The 23398-nt window shown below is 40.8% G+C and overlaps 1 protein-coding gene across 1 annotated transcript in view; it reads left to right on the forward strand.

Annotated features, from left to right (window-relative positions):
* LOC141445575 (uncharacterized) overlaps positions 1–23398 on the forward strand; it is a 74884-nt gene that overhangs the window by 42629 nt on the left and 8857 nt on the right. Inside the window, exons 2-3 of the mRNA XM_074111412.1 lie at positions 19077–19282; positions 19952–20105. Of these exons, the coding sequence (XP_073967513.1) occupies positions 19077–19282; positions 19952–20105 (360 nt within the window). The remainder of the gene's footprint in view (positions 1–19076; positions 19283–19951; positions 20106–23398) is intronic.

The raw sequence follows: 23398 nt of genomic DNA on the forward strand, positions 1-23398 counted from the left end.
ACCTAGGTACATGTAGGTCACCTAGGCGGTGCAGTTGTTGCAGCCACTCGCTCCATCGGTCGTGCAGCTCGGGGGGCAACTCTTCATCCCATGCAGTGTCGTATCGCCACGTGTCTTGCATGATGCGCTTTGCCGGTGTCGTGATGGGCGAGATGAGCCTAGCGGGTCGAATATCGACATAATAAGGCTAAGGGCCTCCCTCTTCGTTGGCGGACGTAGATTTTTCATTATTTCGACGGTGCCCTTCTATTGTTGAGCCGGAAGCTGATACTATCTCTCTTCGTGTCCCACAGCAGGCCGAGTGTTTTTTCTATCTCGCTCCCGCCGATAGGGACCGTAGCTCCGTCTCGCTCGCTCCCGCCGATAAGGGACGTCGCGCCCTCTCGCTCGCTCCCGCCGGTAAGGGACATCGCGCCTTCTCGCTCGCACTCGTTGTATGCCCATCCGCGTAATTCGAAGCCAGCCTTCTTGTGTATGAAATCGACGTCTTTTATTACGCGTCGTGCCTCTTCTATCGTAGCGAAGCTTTGCAGGTAATCGTCCATGTAGTGATTTCTCTCGATTGCCCTGGCGGCGTCCGGGTACTCTTCGGCGTGTTCCCGCGCGTTTCTATTTTTTATGTACAGCGCGGTACACGGTGACGACGTAGCGCCGAAGATCACGGACGACATTCTGTATTCTTGCGCTTCGCCTTCGCGCCGATCGCCGCGCCATAAGAAGCGTAGGGCGTCTCTGTCTTCTTCGCGTATCTTGATCTGCATAAACATTTCCTTTATATCGGCGGAGACCGCCACGGCGTGCTGTCGGAACCGCATAATGACGCCGGGCAGGCTCTGCAGTAGGTCCGGGCCCGACAGGAGCATATCGTTGAGGCTGCGGCCGTGAGATTTGGCCGCCGCGTCGTGCACGAGTCGTATCTTCGGCTTGTCGGGATTGCAGACCGCGAAGTGTGGCAGGTACCATGTGCGGGCGCTAGGGGGCGCGGCCGCGGGCTCGGCGTACTTAGACGTGAGTAAGTTGAGGACGCGCTCGTCGTATTGTTTCTTCAGCTGTTCGTCGCGATCGAGTTTGCGCTCGAGCGTGTGTAGTCGCTTGAGTGCGTCGGCTCGATTGTTGGGTATCTTGCCCTCTCGCTCTCTCCATAGCAGCCCCGTTTCGAAACGTCCGTCGGGTAGGCGGCGACTCGTTTTTTCTAATATTTCGAGGGCTTGTAGCTCTGGATCGCTCTTCTGTTTTCTCGGCTCGATGGATAGCGACTCTAATGCGAAATAGTCGCGCATCATTTTTTCCATGTGATTAGCCGGTTCGGTCAGAGTGAGATGGGCACAGCAGTACGCCACGGGCTCCGCTTGTGAGGTACGGCACCCGTGTAATACCCAGCCTAGTAGCGTGCGCGACGCGACGAGTTGATCGCGCCGTCCTCTTCTAATTTCTTGCGAGATGATTAGCTCCCAATTGTCTTGGCCGATCAATATTTTCGGCGTGGCACGGCTGCATGTGACTTCATTCTTGATGTCTTCTAAATGTCGGCAGTCGCGTAGTTCTCGTTCACTTATCGACTGCGTCGCGAAGTCGAGGCTTGCCACGGTGCGCGCGTTATTTATTTGCAGCTCGTCGTCGCTGTATTTGCCTCGGATCGCCACGCCCACCCTCTTGCTTTTCTTGTGCGCTACCTCCGTCCCGCTCACTCCTTGGACCCACATTTGTTCGGTGGGACCGTCGAGACCGAGCACGTCGGCAACCGCTGCGTCGATGATGGTGACCGTGCTGCCGTCGTCTAATAGCGCGTATGTTTCGATGGTGGCTTGCGGCCCTCGCAGGACGACCGGCGCGATCTTGAGATAGGCGCGGCCCGTTTTGGTGGTTGCCGCGCCGACTTGTTCGACTGTCGCGTTCGTTGCTGGTTCGATCGGAGGCTGCGGCGGCCGCTTTGGAGCGTCGGGGGAGGCCGGCGATGGTTTCTCGTGATGCAGCAGACGATGGTGCCGCATGGGGCAGCCGCCGCGGCCGCACGGCTTAGCGCGGCACTCGTAGCGGCGGTGCTTGCTAATGAGACAGCGATAGCAAATGGTGTGTTTCTTCGCTATCTCCCATCGCTCGTTCGTGTCCGCCTTGATAAAATTCGGACACGTAGGTAGTTGGTGGCCTTCCTGCTTGCATTGAGGACACGGTGACTTTGCTTCTTTGCGCGATTTCGTGGCGGTTTCAGTGGTGGCGGTGTAGGCGCGTTCGACTTTTTTCTTTATTATTTTGTTTTCTTGCTTCTCAGTAGACAGCTCGGGCGGCGCGTAGGGCGCGCATTTATCCGCTTCGCGGTTGAGAAATTCGGCGATCTTCTTTATTTCGGGTACGTCTTCGTTTATTGTTGCATAGTCGTACCACTTGCTTCGCAGGATCGGCGTTAGTTTGTCGACGATCGTGCGCAATACTTCCGGGGTGTGAAGGTATTGCGGGCGTTTGAGCATCTCGATTGTTGCTACTGTGTTAGCAACGCGGCTCGCGAAGATGCACAGGTCACGTGGGTTGTCTGTGAGTCTCGGGAGCGCTTTCATCTTTTCCATTTCGCCGATGAGGAGTGCGTCTGGTCTGCCGAATCTTCTTTGTAATGCGCTTACGACGTCGTCTGGCCGAGGCTGGCTGATGAGGAGCGCGCTTACCGCTTCCAAGGCCACCCCTTTGAGGGCCTTTCTAATGCGAGCGACGTTTTCGTTGGCCGTAAAGCTGGCCGCAGACTCGGTGTAGGCTGCTTGAAATTGGAGCCACTCGTTGCTGAGTCCGCTGAACGGCGGCAGGTCGGGAATATATCTGTTCGTTGATGATGACTTGCCGGCGTGGATTGCTTCTGTTAATGCTGCGGTCAGCATGGTGAGGTCCATTGCTGACTTGTGGGACTGCTCTTCATAATGGTCCCGCCGCTCGCGCTCTTGTGTGTGTGCGTGGGCGGCCTTCTTTCTTCTCGTAATGTTCGTTCTTGATTGGGCGATCTTCTTATCCAATCAGCGATACGTTGTGAAGCCAGGTCGTCTTCTTCTTCTTCTGTGTCGGACAGCTCTGACTCCGCCGCCATCTTTTCTAGGCGGATTTTTTCTAGTTCAGCCTCGGCGCGCACGCGCTTCAGCTCCAGCTCGGCTAGCCGCTCCTTGGCCTCCAACCCCGCGAGGAGTCTCTTGCCGGAGGCCTTGGAGTGACGTGACCGAGCGGGCTTCTGCGGCGGTGCTTTTGTGACAGCTGGTGGTGGCATCTGCTGCGACGGTTGGCGAATGACGACCGTATCTGTACTGGCCGCGGGCGTGGCCTTAATACCCGAAGTGTCTACTTGATCCCTCGCACTTGTCGCGACGGATCCCGATGCTGATGCTGATACTTCGGTGGTGCCCGTGCCAGTCGTGGTCCCCGTTTCGCCGGAACTCGACGTGGTTGTTGTCAGGTTCGTACTAGTAGTCGCAGTGGTTTCACCGGCGCTGGATGACTCTTCTTTTGATTCTTTGCCGCTGTTGCTTCTTGTTAAAACCATCTTGAATTTCTTCTTGTTTCAGTGATCCGGTGCTGAATGGACCATTAAATGTGGCATACGGAAACTCCGTAACTCTGGCCGGTCGTACGCCACAAAATGATTATTGCTTGATTGTTGATGTTTATAGAGAGTGGACTGTATATAGGTGAAGAATGAAAGATGATTTTTGAGATCTGGCACACTGATGCAGCTTGAGAGTGAGAGAGAGAGAGAGAGGTCGGGAGCGCTTCTTATTAGTTGTTTATCCATTCGCTGTCGCTCGGAGACTGAACCTTGTGGTCGGGACCGCGCTCGCTTTTATACCCGCGAGAATTACCTTAAAGGGATCGCGGTCCCCCCACTCCTCCGCTCCCTTCCCCGCTCTCGCCCTACTAGTCTTTATTTTATTAAAAAACTTACTAATCCTATTACAAATTTAACAAATCTTAATGCTAATACTTAAACCTAGTTAACGATAATATTTTGGGACTTTTTCCTTAATACTGTAGCGCGGCCGCGAGTCGGTCCGCGCTACTGTCCCGCTCGCACCTAGGGGTTATACGTATAACCGTCCCGCTCACACGAGCGAGGTTATAAATATAACTACTGCGCCGGGTCCGGCGCCGCTCATTTGGCGCACGGACGCGACGCAGGCGGTTGCGAGCTTATCCTACTGAATGAAAACTAGGCGGTAAGTATTTCTTTATTGCACATAACTATATACATATCACTTAACTAACTTATTCTATTTACATGAAATTAGACGCCGTTCTGTACAATTGTTTAAGAATAAAAAAAAACTATAATTGTCACTGTCAGTCATACCACTAACTCGAAAATACAGGTATATCTGTAAATACTCGTATTGTAGAATATTAGGCATTATGTTAATGAAATATCAATAAAAATGTGGAAAACATTTTAAACTCTCTCATTCTGAGAGAACACCTGTGTGGTGGGATGTGTAATAAACAAGTGATGTGATGATTAGATTTGTATTGTGAACACGTTGGTATGTCAGCATTTAATTAAAAATCATTAAAAAATATTAGCCTGTCCAGGATTTTTGTAGTAAATCCATTTCTAATATATACTAAATTTATTACTAAATATATTTCATTCTATTATCAGACCGGTGCAGATCTTTTCAAGTTCGGATCTTAGACCAGCAATGTCACGCCCACTGCCACTTAAGTTCGGCAATACTTTGCGACCAATATCCAAGTAAATAATCTCTCTCTTTATATATTTTGTAAACAAAACAAAAGAAACAAAGCCATCAAAGCGAAAAAATCAAAGGCAACATTAATGCAGCTAAACATTAATATCAACCGAACCCGCAGAACGCGCCGCAAGTCGCGCCAGATGCCTTGCCGTCGGCCGATGTAACTTACCGGTACAGTTAGTGGACTAAAATCGAAATAAGTTTATTTATATTTTTGATTACTAGCTTTTTTGCTTTGTTTTGTTGATTATACTTGCATTGTTATCCAAACTACATTTCCGTACCAAATTTCAAGTCGAAGCCATTAACTGTTGAGGAGTTCCGTCTTGCGGAGACGATCCAGACCGGACCAGAATTTTGTTTGAAAAATATATTGTCAACGGATTTACATAAGTTTGCCAAATTTCAAGTCAATCCGACCACTGGAAGTGGGTCAAAATGAAATTGCAAGATTTGATCCCACAACATCAAGAAGTACAAATAAAGGTTTGTAAAAAAAATCAGATAACATAATCAAACTTGTCAATAGGGGTGGGGGGGGAGAGTATCCCCATGCTGAAGATTGCCCTGCTTCAAATTAGAAATAATAAACATATAAGCCAGTGATATCATCATCATTAAATCAGCCGAAAGACGTCTCCCACCGAACAAAGACCTTCTCCAAAGAGTTCCACAATGATCAGTTTTATGCTGCTAGCATCCATCTAGCTCCAACGACCTTTACCAGATGATCTATTGGTTAATATATTATTAGATGTATAGTCCTATAGCAATCACATGAGGGTTTAAATTATCAAAGACCGTATTGTCTATCGCTGACTTTCGCGACCGCATTCTCCATTTCTTTCTAATCTCGCCTTATATCAGTAGGGCTACTACGAAATTCTAAAATCGAAGTTCGTATCTTACCGTCCCGTTGATAGTGATATTATTTCGTAGGAGAGTAAGAGAGATGGCACGATACGAACTTCGATTTTCTTAGTAGCCCTACAGAATCGTCCGTCCCAGAACAGACCGTCTTGTGACAAAAAGAAGTGATAGAAACGATTGCGAGTCCAAGTGTGCTAGATAACAATGGCCTCTGGTCATACTTTAGCCGCGCCCTCAATTTGTTTCTGCAGATCCGTTGGAGCTCAAACAGCTTCTAGGTAGACTGAAATAAAAGAAGTAGCGTTAAATAACAAAAACAAAGCGCTGTTTAGTGCGATATGGCGTCAGTTAGCACAGTCGAACGAGCAGCGAACGCATTTTGTGCTTCACTGGCTGACGTTAGAGGGGAATATTCGCATGATCTATTGTAAACAATCTTTGTCTTGCAAATAAATCTGCTTTGTTAGATAAATGGAATGATATTGAATTATAATGAACAGTGGTTACCCGCGGCTTCACACGCGTAAACCATTTCGATTCGAGTTGAATTGAAATTCCGGGATTTTATTACTAAATTCTCCTAGGAGTTCCCTAAAAAGACATCATTGTCATCTAATGATGAACATTAATATGTTGCATTAAAAACAACCATGCCAAAGATCATGATTGTAAATCCAGCGTTTGAGGTTTCAAGATTTTATACCGACCCCGTGGGAATTTCGGGATAAAAAGTAGCCTATGTGTCATCCGGTTGAAGAATCCAGAATACGGAAATTTGTCGAAGAACTAAGTAAAGTCATCGACGTAGCTAGAAAAATATGCAAGTTGAAGTGGCAATGATGGGCGGGCTACATCACTTGAGGAACAGATAACCGGAAGGCGAAGCGTTGGTGGACTCCCACCCACTGGGTAGACTGAGGACATCGTGAGAGTTTTGGGCAAACAGTGGATGCAAATGACGAGATGTCATTCATTGTGGCGTTCGAAGGGGAAGGCCTTTTTTCCGTAGTGGACGTCTTCCCGCTGATGATGATGATGATGACGACGGTGATGGTGACGCCTGATTAAGTCTCGAACGATGCCAACATCATCGGTAAAAGTCGTGAATGTTAAAAACGTCATATTGAATTTAGCGTTAAAAATAAAATAATAGAGCAGTGACGCGTTTTCGAAGGCAAATGAAAATATTGGTAAGGTTGTTTCAAAGCTGAAATAATAATAAACTTAAAATAATAGCTTTCACGAAATATTAGTTTATAAAAGTTAGGTTATCTTGGGTTATTTATTAAATATAAATAACATCCCACTAATCCATACAAATATTATAAATGCAAATGTGAATATGTTTCTCTGTTACGATTTTATGCTCAAACTGAAAAGATTAAATTTAATATGTTAATAGTTGAGACCTTTACAGAAACATGAGATTATTTTTATCCCGGCAAAATGTAAACCTCTCGAGGGCGCGTGATAAACAAATCTTTCGAAGGCAAAGTAGCGGAAAACAGCCAGTAATAAATATTGTAAAATATTATAAAATCGTAGTTATAATCGACGATGACGTCCATTTTTGTTCAACACAGGCCCTTGGAAATTTTGAAATACTACAATAAACGATAACTCGTCTCTTCTATCCACCATTTGCCCGCAATGCGAGAACAGCCAAAAAGTAACGACATCATCCAGATTTTTTATTTCAAATCTAACTATACTTAAACTGCAAACAAAGACCAAACAATGGATGTTCGTATGTTCCGGAATCCTTGAGTGTAGTTAACGCATGACTGCCTACAGTTGCAACGCGAGCGTTCCAATAATAATGCAACGGTGTTGGCTTAAAGTACTTTTACATGTGGTACGTTACTCGTATCTTCGTTCTACTCTGTTTGCTAACAGTTCACTTCAATGCAATTGCTGCTTCTGTTATCTTCCTACTGTAAGATAATCTGCTACCATCATTAGTAACTGTTATTTGCCTACTTATCATCATTATCCTATAGCAGTCCACTGGCTGGACATAGGCCTCCCCCAATGAGCGCCATTTGCGCCCTGTCCTAGGCTAGACGTATCGAACTTCTACTAGCAGCCTATCGCAGATAATTACTCCACCTGCGCTACACTACGTTTTCCGAGACGCGATCTCCACTCAAACTCGTTCTTCGTTTACTCCAGTGGTTGTCGGTTCTTCGATAGATATGACCAGCCTACTACAACTTCAACTTGCTAATTCTCAATTCAGTTGGAAACTTATATCTTAGACCAAGTCTTCGCTTGCCTATAGTAATCTTGGTCAAATATAAGCCCATGTGAATTATAAAACTCAACGTGCTAATTCTCTGAGCTATATCGATGACCTTAGTTCTGTGTTGGAGTCTCGTTGCCGCTTTTAGCCATTTTTCCCACTTAAAATATAAATTAAACACAAATAAAGAAGACGTCCTCATATTTTATTTATTTCATTCTTGCTTTTCACATGTCAGAAAAGATCTTGCAAATTTAAAATGTTCAGCAGTGAAACCCTGTAGCGAACTGCAGTGCACTTACTTTAAACTAAGATTTAGTAACGTAAAATTATAATGGTATTTTTCAGCTCAATACACATGCATCCTCTTATGTTTATTTTAACTTGGCATTACTTACAAAACTTTGCTCGCGTGATAAAGCCGGCAGTTGAATTCCATTTCCAAGGGTTTATATACTCAGCTGCAGAAAATTTGGCCCACTCTATACAAAATTACCTATTGCTGCATACATTTGAAGGCAAAATTTTCTGCCGCTCTGTATAATTCCCGTAGGAATGTCAAAAAATTAGATCGCAGTCGTCATTTACGTCGTGTGAAATCACTAGTGAAAATTTCCCGCTAAGTTCGCGGTGAATCTGGAAGCAACTGGAGGTCTAATGGACGTCCACTTCAATGGATTGGAGGTCCAACCTCGCGTTGCTTGGATTAGAAGCGGCCTGTATCCACCGTGAACGAAAGGCTTTAAGCAGGTCATTGGTCCATCCCAGTTAGGAGACACCCTGTGCTACGCTTAACGATTTGCGGTCTCCATTCGAGCACTTTTATGTTTAAACAGCTATCTATTTCCCATGCTGTATGGCCTGCTCATAGCCACTTTAAGGAGCTAATTCACTTGGCTAACCCCAATCATAATTTCTATCTCATATATACTCTCTCTACTCTCACGTTACTCTTACTCCTATATTCTTTCGTTAGATTGTCGCCTCCACGTTCACTTATCGTATATTCATACGCTTCACAATAAAATACTGAATGAAACTCAAAAAAGTCTGCGTCGAGGCCGGGTGTTATGGTAATGCGAGCAGATAAGTTTTGAACTCTGGACTGTATAACGATCGGAAAGCGTACAAACGTACCAAGGGTATAAAAGTATTAGACAGCTCTTCTTTTTTTAGCTAGGGGATAGTGACCATATTGTTTTGTTGAAAGTTCCGGGCCTTTTAACTTAACGCAACTAGGTTTTTTGATAATCTTTTTTTAACAACAGCATTGTGGAAGCTTGAGGCACAAAAAATTATCTAGATATAACATATATCTATATCTCACATACCAAGGGAACAAATGGGCTTATACAATTGAACGAGAACATGAAAATTAAACTATGACCTAACTCATCGAGTGTGTTAAGTAGATAAATACTATGTTTATGCCGTAATAAATATTGGAAGTATTTATAACGCAACCTAACCAACAAAAGGTTGCAAAACGCCCGACCTTGTCACTTCAAAGTTAAATATCTCAAAAACGGCTGAACTGATTTTGATAAAACATGGCTAAGAACCGTCGGTAGAAAAATTGCTTTCAAATAAAAAAAAACCGCATTCAAATTGGTTTAAGAGCTACGGTGCCACAGACACAGACACACATAGCGGTCAAACTTATAATACTCCTCTTTTTGCGTCGGGGGTTAAAATCAAATGCGAAGCTACCAAAGTTAGTTTTTTTGTACAAACTCTTCTCTGCAGAATTTGTAACTTCCCATTGACCTATGAACTTGAAATGTTAAATACCAAAACAAATCAGATTTGTTCATTGAAACTTCCTAATATTCAATATTTTTTATTTACATCTGTACCTCTGGGTTTTTAACTTTTACAAACTTTTATTCAACTTGCAATGTGTATGTACTCATAATACATACCTAGTACCATCCACGAAGTTGCGTGATTTTGTAAAAATTAGACATTGATGACATTGTAATAAGATCCACGGCACGCGTCATCCTGAATGACTCTACCTATAATGTGCAGGTCAAATTTTGCAGAGAAATTTGACCCATTTCCAGTAGTCAGATGGACTTGAAATTTTGCATACTTATGAAAATCTGGTGATCATACAATAATCTGGCAGTGACAGCCAGGAGGTAGTGCGGTCAGGACCGTCTTCGCAAGACTGAACTCCTCAACCGTTATTGGTATTGACTTGAAAGGTACGGAAATATAATTTGGATGACAATGCAAGTACACAGCAGTGCAGTGAGTCTACTTGTGACCACGGCCACTGCAATGTGGTCGAAACGTCAAGTAAAATATTACTCGTGTGTCGTAGCGTGATAAACCCTGTTTGTGGTTGACTATATGAGTGAAAATCTCGAAAGTTTAAAATGCACGTACAGTCAACAAAAAGTACAGTCAGCAAAAATCTTGTATTGAAAATTAAATTTTTAATTAAAACTTAAATTATATTTTCATACTTAATAAAGCTTAATTTCTAGAAGTAAATTTTTTCAACGACAAAATCAAACACTTACTGGAACTTCTCGAAGTTCAGGGTAACCCCTAATGTAGAAAACTTTTAACTTACTCCGTCGCTCGCTTTAAAAATTCAGAAGCAAAAGTGACATGCGACTGAGCTAACTTATTAACATCCGTGGAGTCACTTTCAGGATCGCTTGCAAACTTTGAATTATTCTTTGCAAGTTTGACATCGGAGATTCCTTTTAGGTATTCATTAGGACGAGGAAGAGTTATGTGGATGATGTTTATCGAAATTATGAGGCGTAAGATTTTGTTGTCTTCTTGCTGTCGTGACATTTTTGACATCGTTTAGGTTGCAAATTTAACGATTTAAAATTCTAATAACAAAATGAAAGATGTACGATAATCCCTACATTAAATTTACAATAGTTGAGTGCGTAAAAACTTTTTTTAAGATGTAAGATTATTTCGTAACAGCTAGTCATAGGTAAATGTGTCGTTTTTTTTTCTTTGACCTTGTCTCAGTAATCTAACTCATTGTTGAGATATAATTTGTTACAGTATGTACCTAAACCGTGATTATCTTTATTGAGTTCTCGATTTCGATGCAATTATAAGAATCATCATGCTTTCAAAAAATAGCATTTCTCGAAGGTATTTACAGACTACGTCTCATAGAAAGTCATTAAAAATCATTCAATTCAAATCATCATTAAAACTATGGAAGATCTTGAATACCATTTTCATGATCAAATAAAAAAACTCAGTTAACGCTTTTAAAGAAATTCAGTCAATACAGCGTCAGCCAAATGACACTGTAAAGAATATCTTATTTTAACCCCTTGGCAATTTTTATTTTGTAGTAGTAATATTAAGTAAAACCAATAGTTTTTAAGGTTCCTTACTTTTTACTTGTGTTTTTAATATTCAGTGATCTACGTAAATGTATTCTTAAAGCATATGGCACTCGCTACGGCTCGTGATTATGAAAGACATGCGGACTTAAAAACCATCGTGTGTGCGAGAGCGCAATTCCTGCCTGTTAAAAAAACTACTTTTGTGCCTTTATCTTGCGAGTAACGAGGGTTCCGTATTTACACAGTAGCATTAAATTGAACTTTGCACTTTATCATAACATCATGTTATTATTTATCGTTCTTCTTCGTCTTCTTCAGCCTTTTTCAACCTTCTCGGTGTAGGGCTCCTTAAATTTTTTCTTCGTCGCAGCATTGAGCTCAATTTGAGCCAGCAACCTTTTTCAAATCGTCTTTCCATCGCATTTGTGGTCTACCCTGAGGTCGCTTTTCCCCCATTGGTTTCATCAAAGACGGCCGTAGAGCACTCGTGGCTCATGTTGTTGGTCTCATGGGTAGATTGAGTGATCGTGGTGGCATTTTGTTATACTTTTATAATCGTTTCCACAAAAAAATTGCACGCTCTAGTGCGATTTCAGACAATCGTTTTCTCTACGCGTATACGGTCTTTTTTGGCATAATACATGCATACACGCTCGCTAGATTAAAGTGAATACGCGTGTATGCACTCATTCCTGTGTCGAAGAAAACAAAACCGCACGTGTACCCGCGTACGTGCGCTTCCAAAATACGAGTTTACACGCGCAAATAAAACACTAATTTTAAATCGCCCTTGGGCGCGGAACCCTAAAAAGCACCTTTGTACCGTCTTGCGGCCACCGAGGCGTGAACATACGTTTGGTCGCGTGCTATGAACCTGATATGGACTGCTTTTGAAGACGGGTGGCGTATCAGGTTAATTGCCTTGAAGAAAGTGTGCTTTGGAATTTATGATTAAGATTGACCTTTGTTTGTTGTTGGAAGGGTTTTATAGATTTTTTAATAAATTACTTTCAATAAAATAATGGCCGCTACCTATTCATGTAATTCATAACGAAGTATACTAAACAACGTAATTTTTCGTATAAAAAATGTGCGTCAGGAATGAGCGCATTATTTGTACGTACTGTCAAATACTCCCCCCTTCCCCTCTTCTATCCCCCTTTAGGCCGACAACGCACCCGCAATCCTAATAATGCTGTAGGTGTCCATGGGTGGCGGTGATCGCTTACCATCAGGTGACACGCATGCTTGTTTGCCAGTTATGAGATAAAAATACTACTCACTATTCACTGTCTAAATAATTGCTATACTTTTTGCCAGCTCCCTGTTACTCATAACTACATCATCCCAACCTATATACGTCCCACTGCAGGGTACAGGCCTCCTCTCAGAATGAGAGAGCTTGGGCCGTAGTTCCCACGCGGGCCCAGTGCGGATTGGGAACTTTACACACACCATTGAATTGCTTATCAGCTTTATGCAGGTTTCCTCACGATGTTTTCTTTCACCGTCAAGCTCGTGGTAACCACCGTAATTTCAAATGTAACTGTGTACATTGATACTCCGAAATCCACACTAACAGTAAACTATCATTTCCAACACCGCACACCAAACCATATGCCATATGTTACCCTCAAATGGCTTAAGAAACTCCATTGTGCTATCGCCACATCGACGGGACGCGGACGGTGCGCACGCGTCGACACGGTACAACGCACCGATACACATGCTAATTATTATACTTGGCTTATTGCAGCGTGGGTTCCGTTAATAATTAACTTTTAGAATAAGAAAAGTGAGAAATTTTGATATGGTAACGCACCGTATTAGTAAAATAATGAGGAACAGGTATAGCTCACACCAGTATGGCTAAAAAGTCATATATATATTCGTGACTGAGTTTTGAAACCCGGTCTGTAATGAAGTTAATAAATTTAAATGAGATGAGAGAGAGAGAAGATTTATTTAACTACACATAAATTATTTGATACCTATAGGTACAGAAGATAGATAGATAGATCGAAACTTTATTCAGAACAGTATACAAAGCTCTGACAACCTTCGAAATAAGAAAAAAAAATAAAGTTTATTAATGTCACAAAATACCCAGTATATATATTAACATTAAACATGCACTTAAAATAAAATTAATTTGTTCTTCACAAATTTGTTAGCCATGCGACGATGTCCAGAATAGGCGCTGACTCAGCATAAAATGCTGCAGTAAACTGCAGTGCTGATATTGTGCCAGAAACCTTCGATGGCTGCTGTACAAGACAATCAGTCTGAGCTTTTTCACTCATTCCAAATAAAGTACTGCTAAAAAGATGAAATCATCTCTGAAATAACAATACCAAAAAAATAAAGTTTTAAAACAATATTTGCGCACTAAAACAGCTCAGAAGAATACAAGAGAAGCAAAAAATAAATAACGTTGACTAGGTACTTAATGAAGTCAACTAATTAGGCTCCGACTTGTAAACTGCGAGCAAAAAAAACTTGCAGCGCTGATAAACTTATTATTAGGAAACTTAGAAAGATCCCTAATATTATCGTGCCGTCTCGTTCCCTCTGTGCCCTTAGTGTAAGTTTTCGTTTACAAAATACGTCTCGATCGCGTTCGCGTTAAAATCTCAATTTGTATGGAAACACGAACATCGCAAACATTCCGCAAGAGGCGCTGTACCCTTAGTGTAAGTTTTCTGTTACAAAATACGTCTCGATCGCGTTCGCGTTAAAATCTCAATTTGTATGGAAACCCGAACAGCGCCTCTAGCGGAACGTTTGCGATGTTCGTGTATCCATGCAAATTGAGATTTTAACGCGAACGCGATCGAGACGTATTTTGTAACCGAAAAGTTACACTAAGGGCACTGAATAACTTAAACGCAAGTGTCTCGCATACTCACTCTGTTAAAGGTGTTTAAGAATTTAACGCGCATGCCAGGAAGCGTGTCGCGCGGCCAAATCAGGAACGGATGTTCGATTGATCGTTGCTGATTATTTTATTATGCTTGGTTAGGCTTTTGTTCGTGTAATAATTCTAACTGGAAATAAGTTATAGGTACCTATTCTGTTTGTTTAGTTCTAGCGAGACATCTGCAATTGTATCTCTAATATTATACGAGGTGTGGCCTGTAATACGAGCAAAAAATTAAAACATAGATCATACTCGTCAAACTGAACAACAATAATTCAGCGACTTTTAAAAATAATTGAGTCATCAGATTTAGTCTGTCTGTGGCATCGTAGCTCTTAAACGGGTGACCGATTTGAATACGGTTTGTTTTATTTGAAAGCAAGTTTTCTAGCGATGGTTCTTAGATATGTTGTATCAAAATCGGTTTAGCCGTTTTTGAGAAATTGAACTTTGAAGTGACAAAGTCGGGGGTTTGCCAACTTTTTTCACACAAATGAAATACTGCTATCAATGTACGCCATCGCCATCCTTACGCGATCCTATAATACAACTGACATCGCCTACAAACAACAAGCATTTTGCTTTACATTGCTTCTTCGCATAAACTTTAAAGTGTATTAAAAATTTAAAAATATAATTATTTTTAAAAGTCGCTGAACTAATGTTGTTCACTTTGACGAGTCTAATCTATGTTTTAATTATTTGCTCATATTACAGGCCACACCCGTTATAGTATACATAGATGACAATGGAAGTATAAACGAAGATTACAGTCAGCAAAAAGCTTGCATTAAAAATAAAAATGTTAGCAAAAACTTACTTATTACAAAATCATTGCATGACTTACCCCCTTATTCATAAACGACAATCAAACCTATTTTAGTTAAAATGCCGCTAAAATTCGTTTGTCCTTATCTGTCACTTCGACATTTGTATTTGTTAGAAAGGGACAAAGCATTTGTTAGTAACATAGCTTAAGTTATGAATAAGGATTAGGCGTTTATTTGTAAGTATTACTTTTCCAATGGCTTATACATAAGTATGTTAGCAAAAAAATTAAGTATTTTGAGACGATTTTATTCACTCCATGATATTCATTCAAATGTACGAGCTTTGCGATGAAGGAAAACATCGTGAGGAAACCAGCGCACAAACCTGTGAAGCAATTCAATGGTGCGTGTGAAGTTCCCAATCCACACTGGGCCCACGTGGGAACTATGGCCCAAGCCCTCTTGTTCAGAGAGGATGCCTGTACCCAGCATTGGGACGTATATATAGGCTGGGATGGTTCATTCGTTATTATTTTTTTATGAGATAGGGACAATTTTTCTCTTCTCTGGAAATTATAATACGAGAAAATAAACATATTTACTTAAATTGGAGTCTTAGAAAAGAGCAACACAAATCGTTGAATTCAAATAAATAACTTTTCAGATGGCCTATGCTGTTTCCGTTTCACCGTGAAAGTCATATTAATTATATTCTATTCATTGCCCGTTTGAGACGCTCAAAGCACATCTTATTATTGACAACAAACGTAATGTAAGCTTAAATCAATTACCGCGACGTTTACGCGTAACTCAAACGGTTTTTGGTACAATAATAATTCCCCCCGTTCTTGGCCTTTGGTACTGCACCGAGCGTCGCTCGGGCGGCGCGGGCGCAGCCAACCGTAACACACCCCTGCGTTATCGTCTTTGCAGGTCGTTGCCGGCAGCTGTGGTGGTATTTAGGGTTCCGTACCTTAAAAGTAAAAACGGAACCCTTATAGGATCACTTCGGTATCTATCTGTCCGATGTCCATTTGTCAAGACACTCTTTCTCAGGAACTCCTGGAGCTATCGAGCTCAAATTAATATCAAATACCTACCTAAGTCTGGCACCTCTTTATGTTGTAAAAAAATCAAACTTCTATACTGCGATTAATTTAAGGTTTAAATTAACTGTCAAATTGTAACACAATTTTCTTGGTATTTCGAACACAAATGGACTAAACATACATAAACATGTAAATTTTTATTAGGGTACCTCCCATAGACGTAGTGGGGGTGATTTATTTTTTCTCGACTAACCCTATATTGTGGGGTATCGTTGGATAGGTCTTTTAAAACCATTGCGGGGTTTCTAAGACAATTTTTCTATTTAGTGATCTGTTGCGAAATATTCAACTTTAAAGTGCAAATTTTCATTGAAATCGAGCTCTAAAATCCGATATAGGTGGAAAAATTTGGAAAAATTCAGAATGGTAGTAAAAATATCAAATTTTCAAGGAAAATTATAGCGGCTAAGATTGATTGAGAATTATGAGTGCTTTAAGAGAAAATAGCAGCCTAAGGTATAAAATATACCTGAACTCATTCAGTACACAAGGAACTCTATCCTGGGCGTGTACGACACGCTTTTGGCCGGTTTTTATTTTAGTAGGCAATAAGTATCGTGTTTGAGTCCAGACTATCAAGTCATCATCTTCTCTGCCTTCATTCGTCCCCGTGAATGGCAAGGGCCTAGTGTGGATTGGGATCTTCACACATACTATTCAATCTCTTCGGAAGTGTGTAGGGTTTCTCACGATATTATTCTTCACAGTAACTCTTGGTAAATATCAAATGTAATTTTGCACATCAAATCTACGAAATGGTAGGTGTGATCCCAGGTTCCAACTCACGACCCTGGCTTGAGAGACCACAGGTCATACCACTAGGCTATGAAGGCTAACGGTGTAACAAACTAAACTTATCTGTAAGTTTCTACCCAATTACAAAGCATTTCCCTTGTCGAGTCAAAAACGTCTACGCAAACTTGTACGCTCAATTTACTGCAGGCAAAGTGTATCGTGAGAACGCTAAGTACTACATGTCACGGTCCTTGACTGGAATAACGCCAGTGCAATATGCCTTATTTATTTAATCACTAGCTATTGCGATTTCGTCTGCGAAAAATCCAATTATCATTTTGTATACTTACCGCGGGAACTATGAAATTTTCTGAGATAAATTTGACATGTCCATTCATTCAAATCCGTCCATCGTAATAATGGATTGAGCAGCAAACATCCCAAGCTTTCACAAAATTACTGGGATAGAATATGAAAATTAACTGTATGACAGAGAAACTATAAATGACCTAAAAACTTTTATCATGTTTGCTAACATGTCACCTAAAAATAACTGGAAAAAAAATTCTTACCTTATATGAAAAAAACCTTTGTTTAAGTAATGTATGTATAGGTACTTACTTACTTTAAACGCTCTCGAAATAACCATCGTATATCATAATTATTTTATTATTATCTTCCTTCGCAATGAAACGCAATTTCACCAACGACCAATATAAAGTCAAACGGGAAAAAATCTTGAATTGATAGGAAACCACGAAACAATATTCGGTAGAATTCCTTCGACGATAATATGATATTTTCGGATGAGAGGGCACCTAATGCGGCCGGAGGATTGCCTCCCATTCTGTCCCTGTTTATATTTGAGCAGAACTGTGCACAACAACTGTTTTTCATAACGTCGGGCTACTTGACGACCCTCGATGTTTTTGCTGTCCAATGTTCCAGTTTTTATTCGGGTACGGAGAAAATTGTGAGCTTGTTGTCTACATTACGGTAGCATTGCTGGTTTAATAAAATACTGCTGGGAATAAATAGGTTAGAGCTGTGCCGTTCCCAGTTTTACAATAGTACGGATCTATCTCTTCCCGCGGGTTTAGTAAAATGAAACTAAGGGACCTGAACTCTGGGGGAGAGGGCAGCAGCAGACTCCAGACTCCAGCGCTGCAATGTGAAATGGGAAACCATTACACTATTTTGAATATTTCGCACCATACGCACCGCACCATTTTGTCGGCATAGTTAACATTATATCCGTGCAAAATTACAGCTTTCTAGCATTGATAGTCCCTGAGCAAAGCCGCGGACGGACGGACAGACAGACAGACAGACAGACATGGTGAAACTATAAGGGTTCCGTTTTTGCTATGTTGGCTCCGGAACCCTAAAAAGCTTGATTAGCGAAACAGAATTTCCTAAATACTTTCAATATTTCGCTGGACAAGCGGGCCTGTTCGTTTACCCGTGAAGATCCCTTACCGATCTTTATTGATTCCGCTTGATACAAAATAGAATATTTTATTAGGTACCTACTTAATGAAATCGAATAACATTCCGTTTAAAATTAAAAAAATACATTTTTCAAGAGTCTAGAGAAATATGATGATATTTTTTTTTGATAAAAAGTGATTTCTTAGTCATCATAATCATATCAGATGTAGAACGTCCGCTGTTGGACATAGGTCTCCCCCATAAACCTCCAGTTGCTTAGGTTGGAAGCTGCCTGTATTCACCCACCGTGGGTGAACCCTTGTTGGTGGACGTCCTACGCTGCGCTTGCCGATCCGCGGTTTCCTAAGTGCTAGATTATAATATTCATACCCCTACATACATACGTCCTCGTACATACTTAATAAGAAGTACATCCTTCTATTTAAATAAATAAATAAATTTCATGGGACACTTTACTTCAATTTTCATCGTCTGTTAGTATTGTTTTCATTCTGATGTCTATATTCCTTACTTTGTTATTTAGTTGCGAGTTTGCATACCTTGTAATTATCTTTAGGTACGTGTTCCTGTTTTCTGAGTTACTCACGATTGTGGTGTTCAACACAAAGTCATTGTATTGTATTATAAGCTTAAGATACCCTTGAAAATAAGTTTATTTTATTTATGATACTCAAAGGCAAAAATCTAAATAATTATCTTCATTAAAGTTCGGTAATATCAAGCACTTGCATAGGCTTATATAGGGGGGGCGAGTTGGCCGTGCCCACTCCAGTATAGTCTAGTGCCCACCCCAGGATACTGATTCCAAATTCTATAATACTAACACCTATGGATGATGTGTGCCTAAATGTACTATTCGAAATAAATATTTTGAATTTGAATAAGAAATTTCAATAAATGTAACCACGGTTTTATTTAATTTCAGGTGTCCATTCAGTACGGATAGTACACATGCGAGTCCCAGAAGTCATCCAATTCGGAACCAAGGACTCCGTTATACTGGACTGTGACTTCACTACGGATAACGTGACTGGCCTCGTGGTGAAGTGGTTCTTTATGGACCGAGCGCAGTCGGTGTACCAGTGGATACCGCCGCAGAAGCCGCAGGCGTTAGGAATATTGCGGGACAAGGTAAAGTACAAACGAATCAGTTCCACGGAACAGTGCCCTTAGTGTAAGTTTTCGGTTACAAAATAAGTCTCGATCGCGTTCGCGTTAAAATCTCAATTTGTATGCAAACACGAACAGTGCCTCTAGCGGAACGTTTGCGCGATGTTCGTGTTTCCATACAAATTGAGATTTTAACGCGAACGCGATCGAGACGTATTTTGTAACCGAAAACTTACACTAAGGGTAGGTACAGGAGGAAGATGAGCAGTATGGGAGAAGCCTATATCCCTACGGGTGATATGATGGAGATGATGATGAGAAGGAAGATATTGGCTCTCACTCGATTTCGATTGCTACTTTAGAATTAAGTAAATCGAGCAAGGAAATTCTTTTAGTTAATTTATTGATATTTATCTGGTAGGTATAATAAAAAAGTCTCTGGTAGGTACTAAAGAAAGAAGTGATAATGCTCGTTTGCCATCCAGTCAAATAAAAAAAAAAAAAAAAAAAAAACTACCAGCTCTGGCAGCTATCGTACTCAACGAATTGCCATCATTATCCTTTTTTTTAGTTCTAGTTGCGATTTTATTATATCCTGGTATTTAAATACTCAAGTCATTAAACTCAAATACATAGGTAAATTTCTTGTTGTATGCCATAAAAAATATCTTCAAATTGGTCATATTCCAGTTGGACCTGACGTTTAAAGTTTCCAACAACGTATACACCCAGCATCGAGCGCTGCGAATACTGAATCCGAGCACCGACCTTACTGGAAACTACACATGTGTGGTCTCTACTTACTTGGCTGAAGACAAAGGCACCAAACCTATGACTATTTTCGGTAAGATCCTTTTCTTTTTAAGTATCCGTTTAGGCTGATTTTAGAGCCACGCTGACCGTCAGTGCGTGTTTAACTTGTCAGTGCTGACGGTCAGTACTGATCGTTTTATTATTCTGCTGATCGTCACGGAGTAAAAACTATTCGCGGATGGCGTCCGTTGGGCTTGTCACTAGAACGCTCACTGGAAGCAGAGACGCGGGTATGGTGGTTGACGCATACAACTACGCGGCGCTGACACGCGGCGCGTACGGCTGGTGATAAGTTAGCGCTGACCACCATCAACGCTAGAAGTTATTCTAAGACGCTTCTATGGCAATCATACCGGACCGTACATATTAGACCGTAAGCGCCGACGGTCAGAGTGTCTCTAAAATCAGCCTATAAATGATTGCTGTTGTGCTAACTTGTCGGTGGCTATACGCGCGTAGCCGTCTGCGACCAGTGCGACCACCGCACGCACTACCCGCATACACGCTTCTGCCTTTTTGAGCGTTTTAGTGGTGAGCCGAGCGGATGTCGTCAGCGATTACTGTCATGGCGAGTCGTAATGCGGTATCAGCAGGATACTAAAACAACCCGCGCTGACCGTCAGCGCTGACATTCAGCGTGACTTTAAAACCAGTCTGACTTATAAATGTATTAATATGTATTCATTCTTAATTGAATCAGTAATAAATAGATGTGTAATAAATAGCTGAATTATAAACATGGTCAGTATTACAACAGAGGATTAAGAAACAATATCGCAACGTGTACTGTGTATACCACAAAACTTAGTCTAAATATTACGGTTTCCCTGTAAACAATCTGCAAGCGCCAAAGTCTGTGAGCATCCGGTTTCAAATTCAAAATTTTGCGTCAATCAAATTTTAATGTTCAGCTCTTAAGTTTATACCAACATGGTCCATTTTAGTGCATTTGGTGTAAGCGGTTTAAGGCATATCGTTGCGAGCTGCAACGACTTTGTGAGCTGAGACGAACCGGAAATTACGTCGGGCAAGTTTACCTATTGCGACTGCAATAGCGGTGATGTGTTGCATGTACCTGGCTGCGACGTGTTGGTATAAATTTTACTAGTTATCACAATCTATTCCATGTTTTTTTCTCTGTTAGATAACTTAACATATGGCTCAGCTGTGTCTGCGTTATCCAAAAAAGTAGAAAAAATGTTGTAATGTTGTACAAAAATTGGTCCCAAAAAAGGGATTAAGGAAAAAATAAAACAATCTGCGGACAGCACGATACTAATTATTGTATTTTTATTAGTCGAAGTAAACTCGTTAGTTCATGCTTTATTCGTAGGGGGTGCCTCCGGCGAATATGTTTCGACGAGTTTAGATCCCAAACAACGTGTTCAGATCATTACGAGTACCTAGACAGACTTTTTGTGACTGTCTAAGAATATTTGTATTTGAAGATTACAAGAAAGTGTATTAAATTTTATTTAATCTAATTAAAGATGAACTATGGGATACTGGCAGAATTCAGATTGCGTGTTTTTTTTTAGGTGGAATTTAGTCGCCGCATCAGTTTAAAAACTCAATTTTGAATGGCGTTCGGTCGTGTTTGGAAGCTTTTAACACCTTGCTCGATCGAATAATCCGAAGGTTAATATACAAAGAAAGTTGGCTATAATGTTTGAAAAACCATTGTTCTGACGACAAACTCGACCAATTTTAGCTATTATCCCTCTAATGTCCCATTAATACTAAAATGGGCCAAAACTTCAAACAGCATTAGTGAATAATATTGTTAAGAAACCTTTTGGGCCACTAAGTAACAAACAAGTATGAACTAATCTGGGTTGTGATCGCAACTAAAACAAAAGCAGGGACGAACTAATGGAATACAAATTGCCATCTTGCATACGATAAAATCCATCAATATTCGAAGCTATTAACAAAGAAGTAAAGAAACTAGAAAAACTATGACTTAAATACTTTTTGCATTTTTTAATAGTAAGTAAATAAACTATGGCATGAACTAATATTATAAGCTGGGTCGTAGTGGACACGAGTTATGTCTCGTACGAGCCCCGGACAAAACATCTTTATAACTTCACAATTTTATTATGGATTAATTTATGCCAAACTGTAGGTACTCGTCGTGTATCCTTTAGCCGATACGTATTGTTACATAAGTACCTACTTTTCAATATGCCTAGATTCCATTATTCCGCTACGGCTTGCTGTGTATTAATTCCAAAAAATATACATATACCTCGTTAAATTTCTTGCCGGATTCCTCTCAACAGAGGTTTATCTGAACCGGTGGTAGTGTTTGTTTTAACTTATATTAGTGCTTGTTATATTAGCCTAAATTGAATAAAGTTATTTTGACTTTGACTTTGAAATTAATTATAAGTTTATTGTACATTCCTAAAACGAATAATGTTAGTTAGATCAAATTTAAATACTCGTACAGTCAGACCACTTCCAGTAGCTTAATTCTTTGCACATCCATCATGGCATCCGATAGTGTTCGCGTGATCATAGCCCGTTGGTCGTGCGCCCAAACCACGGGTCGCTAGACTCCCGACATAATGACGTTCACATCAAAGGGGTCATGAAATGCAAATTCTAGGTTCAGTTTGAAAATCTACCTGGATGTTGATACTAATATGGTAATTGGAGACGTGCACGGTTGGAATCAAGCTGTCATAAATATCAGAACTGTCGAAGCTGAACATAAAACTGGAGAAATGGTTGACATCTAAATGAAACAAATATTTTCGTTTTTATTGCCCAACTGCCGAAATAAGAGTATGATTTCGAGCATTATGTTTGTATGTATGTTTATTTTTGTGGCCTTCTCTGTAGCTTAAAAAAAACTGGACGCTTTTTAACAAATGAGGAATCATTAGATTTTTCAAAACTGTCGGAGTGCAATAGGATAATATAATCTGATACTTCATAAAAGAATACATTTTATTTTTAAATAATGACAAGACTGGCGGTTGCCTGCACTCCGTCCGCGTAGAATTCGTTAATCACTATCCCGCTAGAACTATAAATTTTTCCGGGATAAAATAGTTTTTATACGATAGTTCCTATGTCATTCCCTGGGACCCAAAGCTAAATTGAATCAGCGATTTACACGTGGTAATTTAACCAACAAACAGACTTACAAGCTTTCATATTAATAATATTACTGGGATGCGATTGGATTATGTAATATTACAAAAAGGGAATCATTTGGTTTTTAAATTATGACAATACTAGCTTGCTCACTAACGCATAACTCACTGACTCATCAACGCCCAGCGTAACCCCCCTAATTTAACAAAATCAAAA

Source organism: Choristoneura fumiferana, chromosome 2 (genome assembly GCF_025370935.1).
Source record: "Choristoneura fumiferana chromosome 2, NRCan_CFum_1, whole genome shotgun sequence".
In the NCBI taxonomy this organism is placed as follows: Eukaryota; Metazoa; Arthropoda; class Insecta; order Lepidoptera; family Tortricidae; genus Choristoneura; species Choristoneura fumiferana.